The sequence below is a fragment of the Anser cygnoides genome, chromosome 3 (assembly GCF_040182565.1).
Source record: "Anser cygnoides isolate HZ-2024a breed goose chromosome 3, Taihu_goose_T2T_genome, whole genome shotgun sequence".
Classification (NCBI taxonomy): Eukaryota; Metazoa; Chordata; class Aves; order Anseriformes; family Anatidae; genus Anser; species Anser cygnoides.
The window spans coordinates 32,399,945-32,422,239 of record NC_089875.1 but is presented as its reverse complement, the minus strand read 5'-3'; the positions used below and the strand labels follow the sequence as shown (position 1 = coordinate 32,422,239).

At 33.9% G+C, this 22,295-nt stretch overlaps 1 protein-coding gene across 5 annotated transcripts in view; it reads right to left on the bottom strand.

Moving 5' to 3' along the window:
* Positions 1-22,295, bottom strand: part of KIF6 (kinesin family member 6) — a 173,301-nt gene that overhangs the window by 121,492 nt on the left and 29,514 nt on the right. For 3 of the 5 annotated variants that reach the window (XR_007169484.2, XM_048080091.2, XM_048080088.2), the window contains exons 6-9: positions 16,884-17,013; positions 6,716-6,922; positions 1,404-1,547; positions 454-540 (exon numbers count right to left, since the gene is read on the bottom strand). Coding sequence is in view for 4 of the 5 variants with exons in the window: in XM_048080091.2 (XP_047936048.2) it covers positions 454-540; positions 1,404-1,547; positions 6,716-6,922; positions 16,884-17,013 (568 nt within the window). In the remaining variant the exon portion in view is untranslated. The remainder of the gene's footprint in view (positions 1-453; positions 541-1,403; positions 1,548-6,715; positions 6,923-16,883; positions 17,014-22,295) is intronic. The other 2 variants (XM_048080089.2, XM_048080090.2) reach the window with 2 other exon arrangements.

Genomic DNA, 22,295 nt, shown 5'->3' with positions numbered 1-22,295 from the left:
GCTCAATGTATTCTGCAGGACACATTAAGTATTCTAATTTCAAAAGTGCTTAACTTACAGCAGCTACCAGTAACTCACAGTATTGGAGGAAAATCTAATTATAAAAAGAGCTACAAGAACCATCGTTCACCTATATGGTAAGTTTTACACAGCATGTACTATGTATCTAAGCTATGCCAAATCTATACTAATTGATGTGACTCAGCTACACAAGGGATGGACACTGCAAGTGTCAGGGGTTTTATAAAGGTTCATTTGATCATTTAATTATAATTACCTCCAAAAGAAACACTAAGAAGAGTAGCTATTGTATAGAAAATACTGGAACTTGCATCTAAAAAAGCATTTAAATTAATTAATTAGCATAAAATTATCAACATCCATATGATTGCAATTGTTTATTGAAACTAAAACCAAGCAATTTCCTTCCCTTTATCCCCAAATAACTCTCACCAATCTGGGGTCAACTTCTTCATTAAGAACTGCTTCATTCTTAATAAGAGCAACTCGCTGTGCAAATCTACAGGTTGATATAGATTCCTGGGAGAAAAAAAAAAAAAAAAAAGAAGAATACTTGCACAATTATATGTTCACAAGTCTAAACATTCTGTTTTAATTTAAAAGCAAAGGCCATTTTCTAAGGAAAAAATATCTTCAACTAGATGAAGTACAGTTTCGTAAAATGCTTTCAACTGTACTTCAGAAAACAGCCCTAGTTATTTTTCTTCTTTATTCTCATTAAGAAATCTTTGATGTTATGGAAAATCAGCAAATAACTATATTAGAAATGGATTTGAGCAGTCTTTACGTATGCACATCACAACATATTTTGGTAAATAAAGATAAGAAAACATAACTATTTAGAATTCATGATGGAATACAGGAGTATTTGAAAACAATACAAAAATCTTAAATCATTCCACCTAGTTCCTTCTGTCCTTCATAACTTCTTGAATTGTCTACCATACTTCATAAAAACTTGACTCCACAAAATATAAAGGAGTTCTGCCAAGACTTTTTCAGTCTGATCGATATTCCGCTTAGAGATCTTACCAATACTTATTTCCTTTGGAAAATCCCTTGGAGGTATCTTTTCACAACTCAAAGATTTATACATCAGAAAAAAAATAATAAAAAACATGATTCATTACTACATGCAAGTCCTTTCTCAATTGCTCCTTGACTTGAGATTACTTAGAGAATAACACATCCTAAAAGATTTATCTATATGTTATTGAAATTTCTACTGACAGGATTATCTCCTGGAAACAACAGTAAAACGTTTTTTTTGTAAGGATGAGAATGAAAGCATACACACTCGAATTGCAAACTGTAATAAAAGTCAAAAGGGCAGGGTCTTTTAACAACTGAAAACATTTTCTTTGAAAATAGAAATAACATACATCTATGTTTCTTTTGTCTAAAGAAAGCGTTGCTATCATGGTAGTCATGCAGTTTCCTCCCAGGCTGTCTCTTAGCACTGAGGTCATCAAAGAGTTGCGATAGGGAATGTGGGACCGATTTTTCTCTGCAAGGGCAATTATTACCTGAAACAACAGTAAAAATGGAAAAGGCTTTTAAACTCACCTGACACAGAAAGAGAAAAAGAAACCTGCTCAGCAACCTAAACTTCTAATACAAAACTACACCTCTGCACCCACTTAGCTGCAAAGCCTCTGGTTTTATTGGTACAATTTTCACTTCAATGTCAGTGTGTTTGTATGTCTTTGTAGGCATTGGACCTAAAAGACCAAATATTTAATTTTATCACACCTTAGCTTTATACTTTATAGCCTCTCAGAAACATGGAAACAGAACACGATAAACTAAAAACCACTCTCCTAAGACATGGTAACTTATTGCAAATCTTCCTCATATTTTTTCCAGCATAATAATAGACTAAAACATGGAGAGCATTCAAGAAGAAACTTCCTCAACATTTGCTAAAGCATGCTTTTAAAATGACACATTCCTAAAGCACATGGTTCTTGGAGGGGTCAATTCATTTATTTCCGAGAAAATGTCTTGAAAAGTACATACACAAATAAAAGTGTGCACTATTACAATGTACTACTGGAAAGAAATAATTTAGTTTAGAATGTATGTCTTGGCCAAAAAGGAAATGGTACACCTAATATTCTCAGTTTCTCTTCTCAGCTGTTTACATTATGATTCTAATTATTATTAAATGAAAAGCTAGATTACCCCATGATCTATTCAGATACCAACGATTTCAGCTGATATCTGGCCAAGAACTGTACTGAAAACCTGTAGCTATATGAATTGTCCAAGCTATCCTAAACGGTTAGGAGTTGTTTTTCCATCAATAAATGTTACATACCAGCATATATTTTGTTCATACTGCACCAAAGAAAATTGTTACTTTACAAAATTTAGCAGTAACATTTTTGTTGCCACTAGTTTCTGTTAACAGTCTTCAGAAAGTTAAAATTTCTTATTACTATAAATCTTATATTGCCAGCCCTCAGAGGAACCAATACATAATATGAAAATTACTATATTGTAAAGGAAACTGAAAAGACATTCCTGGAGAAAGGTTTTAAAATCTTGTGTATTACAACTCATTGGATGAAAATATGTCATATCTTATAAAACACAATATCTATGTTAGTTTCTAATATTGCACAGAAACCTCATACTAATGTGGAGTATACATTAATAAGTATGCTCTCAGATTCTGCCACACAGAGACTACAAACTGAATTGGCAAGATAGGAAAAGAGCCAGAGGGAAGATATCTTATTTCTGTTAAAAATGGCAACCGTGTTACAGGGAAATTCAGATTTTGCTGAGGTTCATGCAAGAAGTCTGTAGCCCAGGAAAAATTCGAACCCTCCACCACTGGCACTGAAAACCTACGTGACCAGTTCGCATGCCACTGTAGTGTCACGTGCTAGATTCATATAACACAGGAGACAATGACTTTAAGTCCCTTTAGTAAAACCTCACCTAAAGCACTAAATCAGTTTTACAAGCCAATCAAAGAATCTGTAATAGAATGAAGACATATCTGAAAGTCAAGGAAATTATATTCTTTCACAAAGCAACAGAGACCACTGTACAACAGGCAGGATCTGAACAAGGGTCTTCTAACAGCCAACTAAATGGGATAACCTGAAAATTGCTTTATTTTAATGTGGTTGAAAAGAGTGTGTTATTATTCTTCTGATATCAAAAGAGGTTTTCTTTTCTTTCTTTTTTTTTAGTATTGGTAGGTCTAATCTTAACAAACCTTAACAATATTACCGAACCAGGACTGCAATACGCTGATTTAAATCACCACAATTTAAGGCAGAAAGTTATATGGATATGTTAATTAGGAAGCAACAAAACCAGAAAATTATCTTCTCTATGGAATGTGGATAAATAGCAGACAGTGATCTCAAATTTTATGGGCAAAAACTTCAGTTAAGTACAAGCAGCAGTCATTCATTAACCAATAAATTTTTTCAGTATTCTGTAAATGGAGCACATTTTAAATGCCAATTAATAGGCATAAATGCTGTTGCGATTGTCAAACATGCTACTATGGCTTATGGACAACAAAAGCTACCCGGATGTGGTAGTAGGGACTTTTAAAAGTATCCATGTACCAAATTGCTGTGGACAATAAAACTGAATTGTCTCTACTGCTACCGTAGATCAGGTGCATGAGACTATCAGGGCTTCATTTTGCTCCAGACATACAGGCCACCTAGATAAAAAATGTGATTGATTTATTCGAAAATATTTTGACACCTTAAGATACGACTGTGATAATACAGAACTGTGTTCCCATTCTCATCTTGACTCAAAACATTTTCATACGACCATTATGCAAAGTGTTTAGAAATGGGATAACTCAACACTAAAACATCGGTAGATCATAAATAAACAGCTGATCATGTAAATAAGCTTATTTTGAGTTGTTTAGTATTAGTCACTGCAAGATCAGGATTGAATAGCCTGATTCCTACTGAACAAAAAGATTGTTTTTACTGTCTTCAGTAGTCTTTTAGTCAGGATTAGTAAACATTTTTTATTAATGATATGCAATTCCAAACAGAACACAACTTGCTTATCTCCAATTGTATTTATTCTACAAGAGGAGTTAAAAGTTGCATGACAAAATGTTAATATTTTTTTCTTCTACAGTACTTCAGACCTGAGTATCTCAAAATGCACTACGAAGGTTATTAAACTCAACCTCACAGAAGCTCATTGCAATACTGCATTTTAAATACATAAAAATCATACAGTAAATAAAAAAGATCCTAAGCACAATTTGTACAATTTCAAAGAGGCCCATTCTTGAATCATTTACTCTCGTCGCTTATGATTACTGTAACTGACATACAGCCATTTTACTTCAAGGTCAAATTTAAACAAATGGGAGATATGAAAATAAATCCAGTGTAATAGTAAATGACTGACTGCCACCTGATGTGCCTTAAACTTTCTCTGTTGGCAGGTGAAAAACCTCTGATTGTAGAGTAGATTAAATTGAATAAATTTCTTCTTGTTAACTGAAAAACACAACACATGCAAAAAAAATTCTTCCCAGGAAGTGGAACGGTTGATTATATTTTCTAACTATAATTTTGAAGAAATTTTCACACATAGACACACACAAAATTTCCTTTTTTAAAGTATTACCTCAACTGTAAATTTTACTAAATAACACGTGTACTGGAGTATAAATTGAAAGGAACAACTCTGAACTTCAGTTAAGCATTTTTCTTCTCCTTTTATTATTATCATTATTTTTTTTATCCCACTAAGTGACAGCCTCACAGATGAGCATGTACCTTCCTATTGTGGTATATGAAAGAATTTAAAGAAATGTTTCAAAAACGTACAGTATTCTCTAGCTGAACTCCAAAAATAACAAATGTCTGTCAACAGGAATAGTGTTTGCTAGACTATGAAAACAATACTACCTATTCAAATTTAGAAAGAATTTCATTCATCTAACAAGTGAGAGGTCTGAAATCCACACTTAAAAAAACTCAGTGATTCTATCTTAATAGCAGAGTACACACAAAATATATTTCATTGATTACTAAGTGTTTCTTACCCTTGCTTGGAGTTTTATAGCATTAGAATGCTAAAGGTTACAGAAGACCAGGCAGAACTAAATATAATGGGCAGTAAGTTTTTATAGACAAACATAAATGCTATAAATACTACATAAATGCTAACAATGCTACAAATGCTAAGCCAAAAAAGAAACACCTGAAAGGAAGGAATGCTATGGAATATAGACAACGTCTATAATCCTGGTGGAATAAAAAAGAGAGATACTAGAAGGAAAGAAAGTAATGAGTGTAAACAGCTTTCACCATCGTGCTTATCACAATTCACTGAAATTACTAGGCTTCTAAGATGTAACATTGTATTTTTCTAGTTCTAAAGGGATAATGATTATATCAGATCAGTGGAGGGAAAAATAATAATAATAAAATAATATTAAAAAAACACACACCATCAAAACTGTTAGCTAAAGCTTTCTACTGGAATTCTACTTCTTCAAAGTTTCCATTCATCACCTACTTCCCAACACACTCTTAATTCTTTCTTTGTTTCTATTTAACAAAAATTGAGTGACATTACTCAGGATGAGCCTGCTTTTTCAATATTTGCCTTTGCCAAAGAGGAAACATAAAAAGCAAAGTTGAAAAACCTGGCAAAAAGTTCAGAGTAGTTCATTTTCTAATTGTGTGACTAGTAGACACACAGAGATGGCATCTTCTCACTTCCTTAGTTCTGTTAGCTTTACAATTTTTCTTTACTTCCCTCTAAGTCCAAACAAAAAGAATATACTGAAATTTGTCTGTAAATAAATATAACACACAAATGAGACTTTTTAGCTTTCCCTATATGTGTGTGTATATATATATATATATATATTTTATATAATAGAATATAAGAAAATACCAGGTAGTAGATTTTCCCTCTTAGAAGCTCCAAATGGCTGTAGAGAAAGGAACTCTTAGAACCTTTCTGCATATGTACATTTAACAAATAGTAACCATCATATACACTGAAAGGAGGATAGGGATTTCAGAGTACCATAAATCAACAAGCTAAATCATTTTCAGTATCAACAGCGGAATGACAAAGATTTGTGGAGACTTATTATTATTGCAGTTGCACCTGTGAATCTTATTGGTATAAAAACAATCACAACAGTTACCCCATCAATATATTAACAAAGGTAACTCCTGTCTCAAAGAGATCCAAGATTCTTGTTGGCTGTGGAATAAAACAACAGATGAGAGAAGAGCCTAAAACTTTATGATATTACAGTGCTCACTTGAACCAAATAAAAAACAGTCACTTCAGTTCAATGGTTCTTGATACATTCTGATTCTCACTGAGGAGAGCAGGTGAAGATCACAAATAAAATTTTTAGCAGAAATACAGTTGCAATCTTGTTAATATCTTTAGTATTCCAAATCAAACAAGAAACCTATTTTTGAAACAGTACCCTGTATATCTAATGTAACCTTAGTGTTTTAACTTTTAAGATTTATCTAAATTAATATTATTTCATTTCAAATGAGGAGGTATCAACTCAAACATATTTTAAAAACTGCACTAAACACAGAGTATTAAGATTAACTGAACATGGGAATCAAGATTACAAAAACATTGTACATTGCTAACAAGGAATGGAGTAAAGGGGAAATTTTTCATACTATTTGAATTTTACCTGTTCCAAATAATGTAGCGACAAGTTGATATATTTGGCTTCTGTCAATAAATGACCTCCAACTCCAGTCTTTGCAACACGCTCTGATCCAGCAAGGTCTACTAAGTGTAACTTGGAACGTCGGATGGTTGCAGATCCAGGTTCCTTGCTGGAGATGTGAATAGTGAAAATGCAGTGAGATCGAGTTGAGGTTTGATTCATTGGTGTCTACAATGAAAAGAAATTAAGAGTACTTAATGTTCACTTAATATATAAATTTAGATTTTCATAGCTTGAAAATCAGGAAATTGAAATCACCATTTCACCTGTAATAAATATGAAAGAAGAACACAGAAAAATGTTTTCTGGCCAAATGCTTGGATAATATTAGTCCAGACTAATTGTACTGCAAGCAAGCAACCAATCATGTTTCTTCTAAGATATTCTAACAGTGAGGACATCAGCAAAGCAGCTGGCCTCACCATACTGATGAATACTCCTAGAAAAGAGCACATAGATCAGAGGGGTTTAATTCCTGATCTCCAAATGATCACCAATCGTCCTGATTTCATTATGCATCTCTCTTCCCCCCCCTTCCCTTTTATTTTTTATTTTTTATTTTTTTTACAGTCAAACTAGTTTGTAAGTTAAAATTGCTTTGAAATATAAAATGTATAATGAACACATCTTGAGGGAACACAGAAAAGAGTTGAGCTTAAGTCTTTTTTATAAAACTTTCAAGACTGTAAAACTTCCCTAAACCTTCATAAATCAACCTTTTTTGATTTGTTCTCATCACTGTTTTCCCCCCACTATCCTTTCCATAAGAGCATAAGAGTAAGACACTCATTAAAAACAAACAAACAAAAAAAAAACCTGTGAATCTGCTAGTACAAGAAAGTACTATAGTACTAAGTACATTATTATTTCTCACCAGGATTTGGAGCAGGTATATGAGTTTCATTAACAACAGAAGACCTACAAGTGATTCTGGCAAATTACATAACCAGTTCTTTGTCTAGTTTGCATATTTCTAGCTCATCCAAAATTCATGAAAATGAACAACACAGATTTCAAAGAGCAACACTTTTTCATAGACAGTGCTACTGGAAAGAACATTAATAAATATGAGGTACTATGGTCAATCTGACTAGAAACATGGAGTACACTGTCTTTGGTGTATATTGGAATTTTTTTCTTTACAGCTTAGCTTGACACCTATTTCTTCATATGCTTGTTTGTGGAGTCCATTGTATTATGTACTGTATCTTAACACTAATTATAAATGTATGTTGTGAATAGGTCAATCAAGACATATATACTTTTAATGTGAAGTGTAACAACGAAAGGATAATGACACTTTATTTTAACTACCTGATTTGATGGCTTATTAAATCCTATTGGCAAAATATAAAGTTAGTATTTGCAGAAAATTACAAAAGCACTGGGAATAACTTATTTAATATAGAGATATGTACTTGCAGTGCTTCAGTTTCTTGACATGATGATCTCTTAAAAAAAACTGCAGAGAATCTAGTTTATGGTTTTCATTCTGATCATCACTTCTTGCTCATCTAATTTTTTTTTTTTTTTGTAGCTATCTACTGGAATAGCTAAGAATAGAATTTTCTGTAAGGCTTTAGATTCACATTTTTACTACATTTATAAAAAAATGAACTTGGCAAACTTAGAATTTTATGTGTCACGACAGATTTTTCACCAAAGGTTTGGCTTTTATATATACATATATTTGGAATAGCTACTGCCATACTTCTTTAACTACACACGTGGAAACTATTGGTCAATTTTTAGACACTTACTACTTCCTTTTGTATGTCTTTAGTGGATTTCTCAATATGTTTGAAATTGTAAACAAAAAATTTAAGCAAAACTCAGATATTTAGTTTTAGACTTCAAATGATCAGACAGCATTACATGTGCACCTTTCTTTTTTGAAAATAACACATAAAGATATTTTAAGCATCTAAAAACTCTTTCCTTTAGTTGTAAAACAAAATGTATTCCTTATTATCCTTATAAATGGCTAAAGCTTTAGAATATGCATTGAGATTAAAGGTTTGCCATACAAATAGTATTTTTATTTATAAACTATTACAAGTGTGACAACATTGTTATCTGAGTATAAATATTTGACTTGAGGAAAAATAAAATAGGGAAATAAATGAACAAATAATTGTTGAGTTAATAACTAAATCTATACTTATTATAGCTGTTGAGAAAGAAGGTCTAAAAAGTCCTGGTTAAATTGCACAGTTCAATCTCTTGTCTGTATGTTATTCCTCTAGTATTCTGGAGTAATTGTTTATCTTGGTGTCCCTTGGGATTCTAAATAGATGCACCAACATTTTTTTTTTTTCCCCATAGTCTGGTTTGGTATGAAACATTCTAGATGTTAAAATAGCCTGCAGGTGTTGAAGGTGTTTTGTTAATCCAATAAGTATGGTTCTCAACAGAAAGACTGCAAGTTAACAGGAATAATAACTGCTATATCTCTTTATTGAATTGTCTCCTGTTCAATTTCCCAGCACTTGTCTCCACCCTTGGTCCTCAAGGGTGCCAGCACAACTGCACTGTTTTTGGGAACTGATCCAGCTTAAAAAAAAAAAAAAAGAAAAGACCACAAACCATAGATATTTAACCTGGATCAGTTTCCTGATGCAATCACAGTACAGCTGTGTGAAGCAGTTCTGTTAGAGTAATTGAAAATGGCAGCACAGAGTGTGTGAGCAAGTAGGTGATGCACAGGAATACCTTAAGCTTGCAGTGCTGGTGAAAAATCTGCAATAAAATTACAGCCTTAGCACTACTTTATTTTGGGCTGCTTTTCCTAGCAAGGCCAAACTCAGAGGGAGAAGGAGAAGAGTTTGGGTCATTTAGTTTATACAGATGAGCAATTTTGGAATAATATAGGCAAACCACTGGCTCTGCTTAACTTCCAGGTTTCTAAGGATCATTTCACAATCCTGTACAGAGCATCAGAGCGCTGTTAGGTGATATGCTGCCTTCGGGGGCAAAGCTGAACAAACGAAGTGGCAGTGGCATGGGAACAAAACCAAACAGGTTCAGGAAAAGGTATAGGCCCTTCAAGCTTTGAAGAGCAAGAAAATTCTCCCAAACATAGCTAAATGCAATTATATTAAGAAAAGGTTATAAGCTCTTTCAATCTACTTTATTCAGCATTTCTGATGCCATGAATAATCTGAGCCAGTTTTACTTATTTTACTAGGAGAGCTATGATTTTAGTACTTGCAGCTCTGCAAAGCAGGATTGGATGCTTAATTTTTCCAGCTCAGAATACACATCAGAATTAATATTTAAGAACATTCTTTGCCAAAGTCATGGCAGTGGTCACGCTGTAGTGCAGACAAGTCTATGCCAGACCAAATATCAATACAAGTCTGGCTACGGAAGCACAAGAGTTAAGTAAAAGCTGCTAAATCTCTGCAAGAAGCAGGAGAAATTAGCATACTTCAGAATAAGCATTCTTTTAAGTTTCGCTATGCAGTAAAACCTCATGTATTTCAAATTGTGCTTTTAGTAATACCTGATTAAACTGGGCAGAGGCAAATAAAGTTAAAAACGTATTAAAATAATTTCAGGACACCAAAGGTTTCAGAGTACCAAGAGTTAGCTCAGGGCAATATTTGTCCTATTAGTAATTTATTGTCTATGGAAAAACACAACTTGATTTTTCATGTTCCAGGCACATTCTACTGGTCATTGGAAATTCCATTGCTTTTCTCTCTACTACTTCTTTTGTCATGTAAAATGAATGGAGTTGATTTGGAAGTCATTGGCTAGAATCCTAAAATACCATTTTAATAAAATCCTTCTTCAGAGTGGAAACATGTTTTAATCAATACACCTTTCTACAATATGATTTTATCTCCACTTTGCAGTTTTCATATATAGGAAGCTCTATAAGAACTCTTGAAGGAAGCATACAGCAATTCAAATGTAAACTGTTAAACGGGATGTGATTATGAAATGATAATTGCAGTCATAATCCCCCACACTTTGCTGCTTTCATCATACAAGTAGACGTAAAGCACAAGGCAACAAACTGCTACTTGTCAGCATCTTCAGTCCAAAAAAAGCCATTTTTTTTTTGCAGTCATATATGCAACTTCTATCACCATTCAGCTGTTCAGAAAGTTTGAAAACTGAAAAAAAGAGAATAAATAAATACATCTTCTGGACAGTGTCTCATAGTCTAGTAAAAGGTTCCCTTGGTGGCTTTGGAGTTCATTTTGGCTTTGTTAGAAGTATTCTAAACATATGTATATGAAATCATCTTCAAGCTAATTTGATGCGATGAAGGAAAAAAAAGAAGGGAGCGGTCTGGCTTTCAGCAGATGGTTGCTATTGTGAAAGCTATATATAGAGTAACAGATGAGCTGCAGTTACTTACAAAGAAATAATTTTTTCCAGGAATTCTGTGACATCATAAGCCACATAAGCAGACTTCAGATTCTTTGTGATATCACGTGAAAAATACAAAGGAATTAATGCCAGGTCATCTGTTGCTGCCCATTTCTAGCACAGTGAAAGAGGAATCCAATAACATATCTTTCAAGATCACATTGTGGTAAAGCAACAGTGTTTGGTCTGATGTTTGAAAATACAAGAGAAATTTCAAGGACATGCAGCCTACTCTCCTTTTTTGACAAGGGCATACCTGTGTCTGCTGAGATTAAATAAGTGTATAGAAACTTTGTGACTAAAACCATTACATATATTCATACAGCAATTGCAGGAAGGTGGTTTCTAATTAAATGAAAACCTGCTGCACAGTCATATTGCAAGAAGCATCTGATTTGGATGTTTCTGTTGAGGAATAAAACCTCATGAAATGTCCAGAAATTGCTGAAACACAAGTAATCCATCTTAATCCAATTGTTATCTACCTTAAATCCAACTAAACACGGCAGGAGTTCCTCTTAATACTAGAATTTATGTACTTCCCATATCTGTTGTTTGTTGCAGCTGGTATTGCAAATGTTGTTATCACTAAGAAGAAAAGTAAGAAACAGGATGCTACTGGCCTAAATAAAGTTCTTAATAACTGAATCCCTAAGGAGGAGGGAATTTCTTAAATAGAATGAAATGTATGAAAGGGTGTTTGAAAACAACCACTGAAAACAACAGAAGCTGCTACTACCTGGAAGAAAAATGTGTTGATTATGACTGCCAAATTCACTCAGAGAAAACACAGAAAAGAGTGCAGGACAGCTGGGACAACAAGATTTCACAGGTGATAAATGCAGTCGTTCAGGCCCTATTGCAAACCATCTCAGCTTGGCTGTTTATACCGTTTCAGTGAAACCTTTTCTTCTTTGAACCAAAATATTTAGACATCAGAAGAACGTGATTTCCCTGTATGAGTGATTTAGTGACTAGCCAAGGCATAAATGAAGGAATGCTGATCCAGAATACTCCCATTTTCTTGACAGAATGTCTCAGTGAGAATGTACAAGATTTTGTTTTGAGGAATGTTTCTCCTTCCTCTTTTTTTCTTTTGAGGTTTTTGAATAAGGGCAAGTGAAAAGAGAAAGCACTGATAGCATCCAAGGCAGATATCAAACTGACTTTCTCCAGACTCAAGCTACTATCAGATGGACAGCTGCATAAAGGAGTTCTGGTATCTTTAGTCATTTTATAGGTCAGATGGTAAGAAAAGAGCTGCTGTGTACTACAAAAATGATAATTAAGCAATTTAACACAGTCTCTTTTTCTCTTTAAAATTCATTTTTATAATATTCTGATGTTTACACGTTATTGGTGTATAGTACAGGACATCAGAAGTCTCTACAAAGGCTGATGGAGCAGAGATTCTTGTGTTGAAAAGCAGTGGGTACATGTGTCTAGTTGATATACACTCTTTAAGTTCCAACAGAACCACGCTATGTCGAAGGGTTTGTGAATTCAAGAATGGGAGGTTCCTTCCTCTGTATCTGGTAGATGATTGAGACTTTAGTATTTCTTTAGTTCCCTTTGTGACTGGTACAGTTCAAGTGCAGTGGCTCTTCAGGAGTATCTGGGTACACTCATCACAGTTGTAATTGCAAATTTATTGCTACAAAAATCAGCCTGGAAATAATTGTAATCTGACACTTCCCTGATTTCAAAACCAATACTTCATCTCTTACCTTTGCATATTTACAACAAGTAGAGTTTCCCAGTTAGGCCACGGTGACTGAGGTAGCTTTTAAAGTAATTATTATTCCCTAGTGAGAATATTATTAAACTTTACATTACAGTGTCTTTTATCTATATAAATCCCAAAGCATTTTAAGGGCTATTCAAAGCAGTATGTATGACACACTGATTGTTTTACCACACACTGAAATTAAAACACCTGTATTGAAACGGTGATGCCATTTGCTGCTGCTGATACTATAGAGCAGGTTTGCAAGGGTGGAAATGACTTGACAACTCATACCAATGAGCAATCTCGGAAAGCAGAAAGTTGTAATTCATCTTAGAATACAGCTCTAATATAGGTAGTATACTTTCTTGGCAAAAGTGTCATTTTATCTGGTATGTTCATGTGTTCAAAATCTGTTTTTCATATTTCATCCAAGAAACAATGCAAACACTACCAGTGACTCTCTAAATATATTCATGAGGATAATAATGGACAGTAAAAAAAAAAGAGGGGGGCGATTTAGTTCAATTCAGAGGTCACAAGTCAGTCCCCACCACTATCTTTAAATGTTTAAAAATTTTATTCTTTATTGAAAAAAAAACATTTAAACATTGCCAAAATCTTACTGCTTTTCCCATGTGTACTTCAAATATTTTAAATGATGGAACAAATGCTATGTAGCATGCACTGTCTTCCAAATTTAAACAATGGAGAATTATAGTTATAAAACCACGCTGTAAAATATTTCCTTCCTCACTAAAATGAAGTAATTTTTCACTAGAGGAAAAACAAATGCTAAGAGTACACACAACTGCAGTTTTCAGAAATATCAATCTCACAAAGATTTTACAGTTCTGAAATTAATGCATGCCCTTGGGAGGCTACTGTCTCTACCTTACTCTATTTTAAGAGAAATACTAGAAAAGTACTATCAAATAACTAAATCAAATAGGTTCAGCATATTACTTCAAAGGACAGTGATCACAAGTGCTTCTAGTCACAAAAATTTAGAAATAAACACTTGAGATGAAGGCATATTAATAGTACATATACAAAAATAATTTGCAAACACTACTGAAATGTACGTAAGTTTTTTCAGACACTGTTGCTACCGCCAGTGCCATATATGCAAATTAGATGTTGAAATCCCTTGTTTGCATGTATTTGAGCTAACTAAATCGTAAAGTTGGCTTAAAAATCAAAATATGAGAAATAAATTGACTCGTTTTTACAACCTGTTGCTAAGATTCTTATGCATTCAAATGTAATAAGAGACTGTTTTTCATGGGAAAACAAACAAAAAATAGCCTATACAATTGGAAGTGCTGCCAACAATCAGTTTCTGTTTGTCCTCTTCTCATTTCTCCCTGGCAAAATATAAGAGACAAAAATTTCCTATTTGGATTTTTATATTATGAAGTGTTTACGCATTTGTGTCTCTCATTTTCATTTACACAGTGTGTAGCACACATCTAAACTGGAGCCAAGGATTGGTCCCATACTGGCCTATAAATCAATTTTCCACAAATTAGACTAGATTCTTCTTTTTTCCTTCTTATTACCTATATGGTTACACGTGGAAAAGAAGTTTTCTGCTACAAATATTCCCTTAGGTTCCGACACGTAATGTATGTTTTCAAAATTACGATCATTTTTTCATGTTAGCACAGTTAGACTTCAGGGCAAAATGCAGCCCTCAACCCAAAAGTTAGACTCCACTAGCAGAGGCATTTAAGAAATTAAATAGTCATTCCTATTTTCAAAACAGTCCTGCAACTTTTCAAAGGAGGATTATATCAGGGATAAAGTATTAGACTGTAATTTTAGAGACTGATGTTCTGCCACAGTTTTCCTATGTGATCCACGACAGTTTTTCCATACCTAAACTCATCATAAAAAAAAAAAAGACGAATCAAACACAGCTTTACTTATTTTTCTATTTAGGTTAATTCATCTTAAGTCTTTTAAAGCTTAGTGAAATAGGGTCTTCGTCATTTTTGAGGTCAGGAAATGTTATCATAATTCAATTAAGTTTTAAAAATATGGAACTCTGGAGAAGTTATGTTTGATGTCATAAACCTTCTTTTTTAGACCTCCACATTAACCCCTCATTTCTGAGAACACTTTTTTCATTCTTTTAAGTGATATTATAAACTGCTGCACTCACCTAAACCCAAAAAGGCCAAGTGATAACAGGCAATACATGTTGTAGTGCCTAAGAGAAAGCACCACTCAGAAACCTCTCTGAACTGTGCTGAAATGTACCTGCTCTTATTACAAAGGAACAATGTGTGAGATAACTACCTAAGTAAAACTTCTAAAGAGAAATCCGAACTTACAAAAGCAGCAAAAGTGACAACAGCATAACATTTGCTAACCCTCCAATCAGTGAATCCTTTGTTACTGGGGTTCCACAGCAACTGCTTAACTCTCTTTTGGTTTAGTCCCATTTTTCAACACATTCTCATGTGTATTTTTTTTTCCTAGCAAGAATTAGCATACCTCAATTAAAATTATGAAGTTGTAAATTCAAAAATAAAATTCTGTTAAGAAAAATCTCCTTTATTAAGTCATTGAATTGTGTGTCATAAGAGATTTGATGATAAAAATTTTCTAAGGATAAAACAGCATCTGGGTGAAAATCATGCAAAAAAAACACAATACAACAGAAGTTATTAAATATAAAAAGCATAATACAAGCTAATGAAGATTAGGATAATTAGTTCACTTGATCTGACTTAAGCTCTTCTACATATATAGTGGTGCTGGCCATACTCAAAACAAGGAACTGGAACAGATACATCTTTGGTCTGACCTGCTAAGAATATTCTCCTCATTTTACTTCATCTTGACCTTTACAAACTTACGGTTTTCATTAGTCCTGCTACTTGTTCCTGACTTTTAATGTTGGGGATATATTTTCTCTTTTGCCCACACCTTGCAAATATGTAACACAATTGCCCTTTACAATCACTGATTTATGAACCTGTCAGCCAACAGAATACTATTCTTTAAATATTCATTTTCATATGCAGCTCAACTAAACTGAACTGAGAGTTCCTGAATATCTTTCTTGATGCAATGTACTTTCTTTTTATGTTTTCATTACCAACTATCATGACAGGTTTTCAGACATTTGAAGAACAAATCAACGCCTTGCTTATTTACATTTTGCATTGAAATGCATCTTGCCCTGTGCCCAGGTGTGCATTGGCAGCCCCTAGGAACACAGAGCTACCTGACTCCTTCCGTTGCTTTGAATTTCTTCCTCTTCATTGATTTATTATGCATCTCTTTGGTCAGAGAAAGGGGGGAAAAAACTTCTAAAAAATATTTCTAAAATACAACTAGCTGTACTATAGTAAAGTCATGTTAACAGTGCCCGCATTATATAATACACTTCTAATGTTTACATTCAATTTCCAAACATGAAGATATGAAAACAGCCCTACAGATTTATTCGTTACATATGGAAACAACTTACTTGAATTTTCCAGAATGAGCAAAAACACCCTTGTCTTCGCGTATTGGCAAATACTTACTTTGAATGTGCAACACAGTGCCATTTGTTTCTCTACACATGACACCACATGTTAATGCAATGAGAAGAAGAAAGAGAAGATGGCCAACTGTTACTGTAACTGTTTCAAAGGCAATCCAGTACATCTGTGGGAAAGTCTTAAAATGCTTCCTAAGACTTTTCTACAAATCTGTATGTGTGGTGACACATGTATTCAAAAAAGTCAGTCTGTGTTTTATGAGAAAAACATTTTTGTTTTACTTATTTTAATTGCAGTAAATTATTTCATCAATGACCACCATACAGATTCACTAAGGAAAAACAAAGCCCTTTGCAAAGTGAAAGCAATAATCAGAGAAATGTTTATTTAATTTCACTGTGGAAATACTCTCCCAAAATAGCAATTTACACATTTATCTCTGAGGATTTTCAAAATAGTATCTCTTGTGGAGATGTTTATAACTGTTATAACAAGTAACACTTGTAGCAGCAGTTCCTACCTCTGCAATCATTCTGTTGGTGTCTCCCAAGAAGAGCAGGTTTAAAGCTTCCTCTTCATTGTTTGCTTGCTGAAGAGACAAGTTTTTCAGATGAACGTTCTGGTCAGGGTCTTCCATTATTGTCACTTTTCTACATGAAAAAAAAGGAGAAAAACTAGAACTGTTGCAAGATGATCTTTGTTCTACACTTTCATTTTGATTGCACTTAAAAGGTGACATCTAAAACCCTCAAACAATCATAAAAAAAAACGCCCTAAAAGAAATGTTGATTTTTTTTTCTAATTCTCTGTTACCTCCTTTTTATTCCTTTATTATAAGCCTCCACATAGAATAGGAAAATATAAAACTTGTACATATTACAGAAGACCTTGGGACTGTTTTGGTGAGATCTCCAGAGGAAGGTGTAAGATGAACCAGCACAAACAAATAATAAGTAGGGGCTTGTCTGCCATTGCCACAGCTATCAAGCACAAATGATACATAAACCATAACATGATCTCGATGAACAAACAGACATGGAATATTTCAGAATCAACACACCTGTAGCCAATATGTTTCTAATAACTTCACATTTGTCAGGATTGTTTCTTTTCATTTTTCTTTGTTAATAACTACAAGTGTAAATAATCCCTTTAATTAAAAGCAAACAAAAACAGAATGGTTTTACTTATTACTACTGAGGCTAGGAACAATATTAGTTATACTTCTTTAAACCTTACATTTCAGAAAAAAGAAGTTAAATGGAAGCGTCAAGGACACGGCAAAAACTTCAGGAGCACTATTTACTGGAACTCTTTTTCACTATTCTAAACAGCCTTTTTTACGTAAGAAATTTTTCTTTTAATCATATAAGTGAAAGTTAAACTTTATTGCCTTTGCTGAGTAGTTATGAGGGTCTCCTCAGTCAGAACAGTCCACAGTATTCAGCAGGGAAGCCAACTAGTTGTATCATTGAATTTGGAAAACTCCCAGAGTGAAGACTCTGTTAAAAACGAAATTCACTAATGAACTCTGAAGATGATTGACATGAATCCGTCAAGGTGAATTACACGTTCTGATTTCCTGTGTCTGGAAGGGTTTCTGCAACATTCACATGAATTCTGCTGGCACATAAAGTGGCAGAAATATAGGAAAAACAGCTTGCCCCACCAGAAAAGCTTTAATGTGTTCACCAGCCTATATTCTACTGCATTTTAGATTTCTGAAGAACTTCAGGAATATTATCTCAGGATTCTACTGAGCCCAAACCACATGGTATTTTGTCTTTCACCAAAAACTCTTAATTGCATAAAGCAATTAATCTCATGTGCGCATGAGTTCACAGAGCACATCACTACAAGCAATCTAAGCAAGAAGCTTAGGTGCTTAGGGGCATGGTTTAATGTTGGATTTGCTGATCTTAAGGGTCTTTTCCAACCTAAACAATCCTGTGATTCTATGAACTTAAAACAAGGAAATAGGAACTTTTGTAGGTGTTGAAAGTCTTTTTTTTTAAGATCTTTTTCTGTGAGCAGTGATAAAAGATCAACAGCAAAAAAAAACAAAACAAAAAAAACCGAAGCCAACACTTTTTAGATTTTTATATATACATATATATAAAAGTACATACATATTACATATTACTCAAGGTTAACCACAAGAGGGAGTATAGGCCTTGAGTTTTTACCTCTAGATCATTCTTGCATGTTAATTACTCCATGCTGCTTCAAAAACACACAGGTTTGGTTTTGTTCTGGTTTGTTTGTCTTGTTTCCAAGATTTGCAGAAACAATTAAACAGCATTCCATAATATTACCCTTAAGTATTATAGAAATCATTTACCCTCTGATGGTCAAAACATTGGAGTGGATATACAGAAATAATTTGAACTCTTTGCAATACACTCACTAATTTCCAGAGAAAAACACACATAAGGGTAGACACAATGCTCCTATAGTAGTCATAACAATTGTTTTTCCAAGAACAATTGCTTCTGCTTATAGACTTATTTTTGTGTTCTAGGAAAAGACAGCCCTAGTACAGTTGTGAAAACCTGCTTCCCCCATTCAGAGCATAAACTGAAAAGCATAATTTCGCTTAACAATGTTTTGATAAGGTCAAGTTGTATTCTGTTCTCATTCCATCTGTGCATGCATCACACACTAAAGCCCAGAGTAGTTTTGATTAAAATACAATGCCTTGACTAATTTTAATGTTTTGATATTGCATGGTGAGAATCATCTATCTTTTTATAATTTAGGAAAGCAATGTTGTATTATTTTGCACATTTGGGATAGTATTTAAAATCCTAAGGACCTTTTCAGACTACATTTTGAACAATGGTTATAAATAATTTCCAGACAATGAAGATTTTAGCTTGGACAAAAAGCCTTGGAGGATTATTACACCAAAAAGGAAACAGTGGGGAGATCACAAATCCTTGACAACTTCCTATACAATGGCCTTTCAGCTATTAGGATTTTCAGATGGAAGTCCAAATTTGCACATCTTGAGAAGCATCTGTCAAAACTCTCTCTAAAAGCAAAATTCCAAAACAAAAATTATTTATTTTATTGTGCTATAAAGTTACTGTTTAATATGATCATAGAATTTTATAGAACTTTCTGTATAATAATGAAATGTTTAAATTTCATAGCCCTAACTTGGATCTTGGTGTGGAAAACCTCTGTTAAGTTATCCATAATGACTGAAAGAAGGCAGAGACAAGGTTTTGTTTTCTTTATAAACAATCTTTTTCCATTTAGCTTAATGAATGGAATTTGTAGCTGACTAGAAAACCTGTAGGATGGGAACAGCCTTTTTTATTTATTAACTAGGGCCCTTTCCTGCATCAGCTGAGCTCCCATTAATGCAAGAGAGCCTTACACATTGAATGCCTTCGTCTATGAAATTCCTGTTACTGGCGAACTATGAGGTTAATGTTTCCTTTAGCTAATTAATAACATCTAATTAATTTATGTAATATAGATAAAAATTAAACCTTTTGGAAAAAAATTACAATTTTTCCCATGATTATATCTGTCTTTAGGACTTAGAACTGAAGAAATCTAAAATAATATCAAAAACTTTATAAATATTTAAAAATGAATGGTTTAGGTAAATCATATATTAGGATATTTACCTTTGACAATAATAACTAGCAGAATATACTGATAATACCTTGGCATAACAGGTGACTATACAGACAGTAATAAATGTAGGAAAAGGATAAAAAAGAAAAACAGCAAGAATGCATCTTGGAGTCTGTCCAGCACAACAGAATAACGTAATGGATAGCTAGTCTATGTGAAAAGTTTGAAGGAGATTTAGGTTTTAAGAATGGCCAAGTTCATCATTTTACATAGCATCAAAAAAGTAAAAATAAGAAAATCAGAACTATTGTTGCCTTTATACCACATCAGAGGATAAAATCTGACAAAATCCTCTGATGTGTTATTCAAGAGGTAAGGTTACAGAGTTATTCAGCCATCAACACAGCTTTCAATAGCAAAGATTTGATTTTCCATTTAAATACAGACCTAAAGCCTAATCTGCATTGCATATGAGACATGACAGAACTACAAGATAACTAAGTATTGGTGAGGGCTGTTCTAACACATCATCTTGTGATAGGAAAACCTTCCCACTGTCTCCAACGACTTCTGCTTCTGAGACAAGAAAAACATTGCTCTATACTTCATGGACATAGAAGTGTATTGATCCTTACCAAGACACCATCGCACATTTAGGAGTTATTGATCCACACAACAGTTGACCTAAGCAGACGCAGGCCTGTGTTGGGATGCACAAGTTCAGTGGCTGCAGGGTGAAATCAGCTAGCTCATTTTAACACCATTGCCTGCAGGCAGCTCCAACCTGGGACCCGTGCTTGCAACACCTGTCTGGCCTTGCCTTCACCAAGAAGTGCAGCAAGATGTTCTCATGAGAACGTCCTTTAGGAGTGGAGTTGTTTTCTTGTAAGAAAACAGTGTAATTGCTCAAGCGACCAGAAGGGAGAGCTTCTCTCCGTGCACTCTGTGCAGCGCGTTGTGGAAAATCCATTCTGGCTCCATTCAATGCTGCACGAACTGAGGGTGCCCAGCATCTAGAAGGATGTTCTCACTGTCAACATTCCTCTCCTCATCCTGTCTTATTAAAGCAGTGACCTTACTAAGCTATTTGTTCTCAGGTCTTTCTTACTGAGATCCAGAAAGAACCCTGCGACCCCCCTTTCTTTCCTGCCGCCTGGCTCACTGCAGAACAAGTTGTTAGAATTAGGAAATACAATTGGTGGCTCACACACAAACAAGATAGATAAGATCTGTAAGAATTTGTGGGCAGCTGCAATAATATCATTCCTAATAAAGTGTTAGTTGAATAAAATACTTTCATATTTAAAAGTAAATTTGTCTGAAAGAACACAGCAATAATTTCAGAGGAATTACTTCACTCAGATGACTTAGATAAGTCACCTCTGAAACTTTTCACTGACTTCTCCCTACTGGTTTTGAGGAAACAAATCATAAATCATTAAAAAACCAAACACACCACACCAAAATGTGAATGAGAATAAACAATATGTAATGTATGCTAAAAGCATACATTATAAAGCGTAAAGCATACATTACATACATTAAATACATACATAGCATACATAGAGCGTACATTACATACAGACCCATTTAAAGTGTAACTTGAACTGTAGTGAACAACACAATCTTTGAAGAACTGATTCAGAACAGTTGTCTGCTCTCTCTTCATTAACAAACAGAAAAACTTTACTTTTCAAACCTGAATATTCTCCTAATCTTTAAGTATTTGGTAGTAACACTTACACTGAGGTCTCTTCATTTTAAAGGAATGTATTTCATATGAAAACAGTGAGCTTGTATTATCATCAACCTCAGAAATTTTATAACACCAGTATTTCTCAGAACACTGAAAATTATAGTTCTTGCAGATCTACATATGGGTGGTGGCCAGTCTCTAGGTTATGTGGTTGGCATATTCACTTCAGAGGAGGAGGGCTGACAAACACTGTTGAATCTAGAGCACGGAGATAGACAACAGGTATATTGGCATTAAAAATCAGACTGAATAAAATATATAATTTTTCCCATACGTAGGAAATGATTCCTTTAGCCTTTTGTTGTTGTTTTGCTAAGCAGTACAGGAATTGTTACACTAGGTGGCTTAGCTTTAGATGTCAGAAATTTAGAAACTCTTCAGGCCCTTAGGGGGCAGTGCAGAAATAGAAGAAATAGAAGAGTACAAATTCACCTGAGGTTGTTAACCAATATTCAGTCAACCAATATTCAGTTACAGATTTTTTAAAAATAAAAATATTTTAGACTGACCCCATGCAACACAACAGTGCTACATGTTACCAATACATAGTGATATGGATGTCATTACTGATGTTTGATGAAGTTA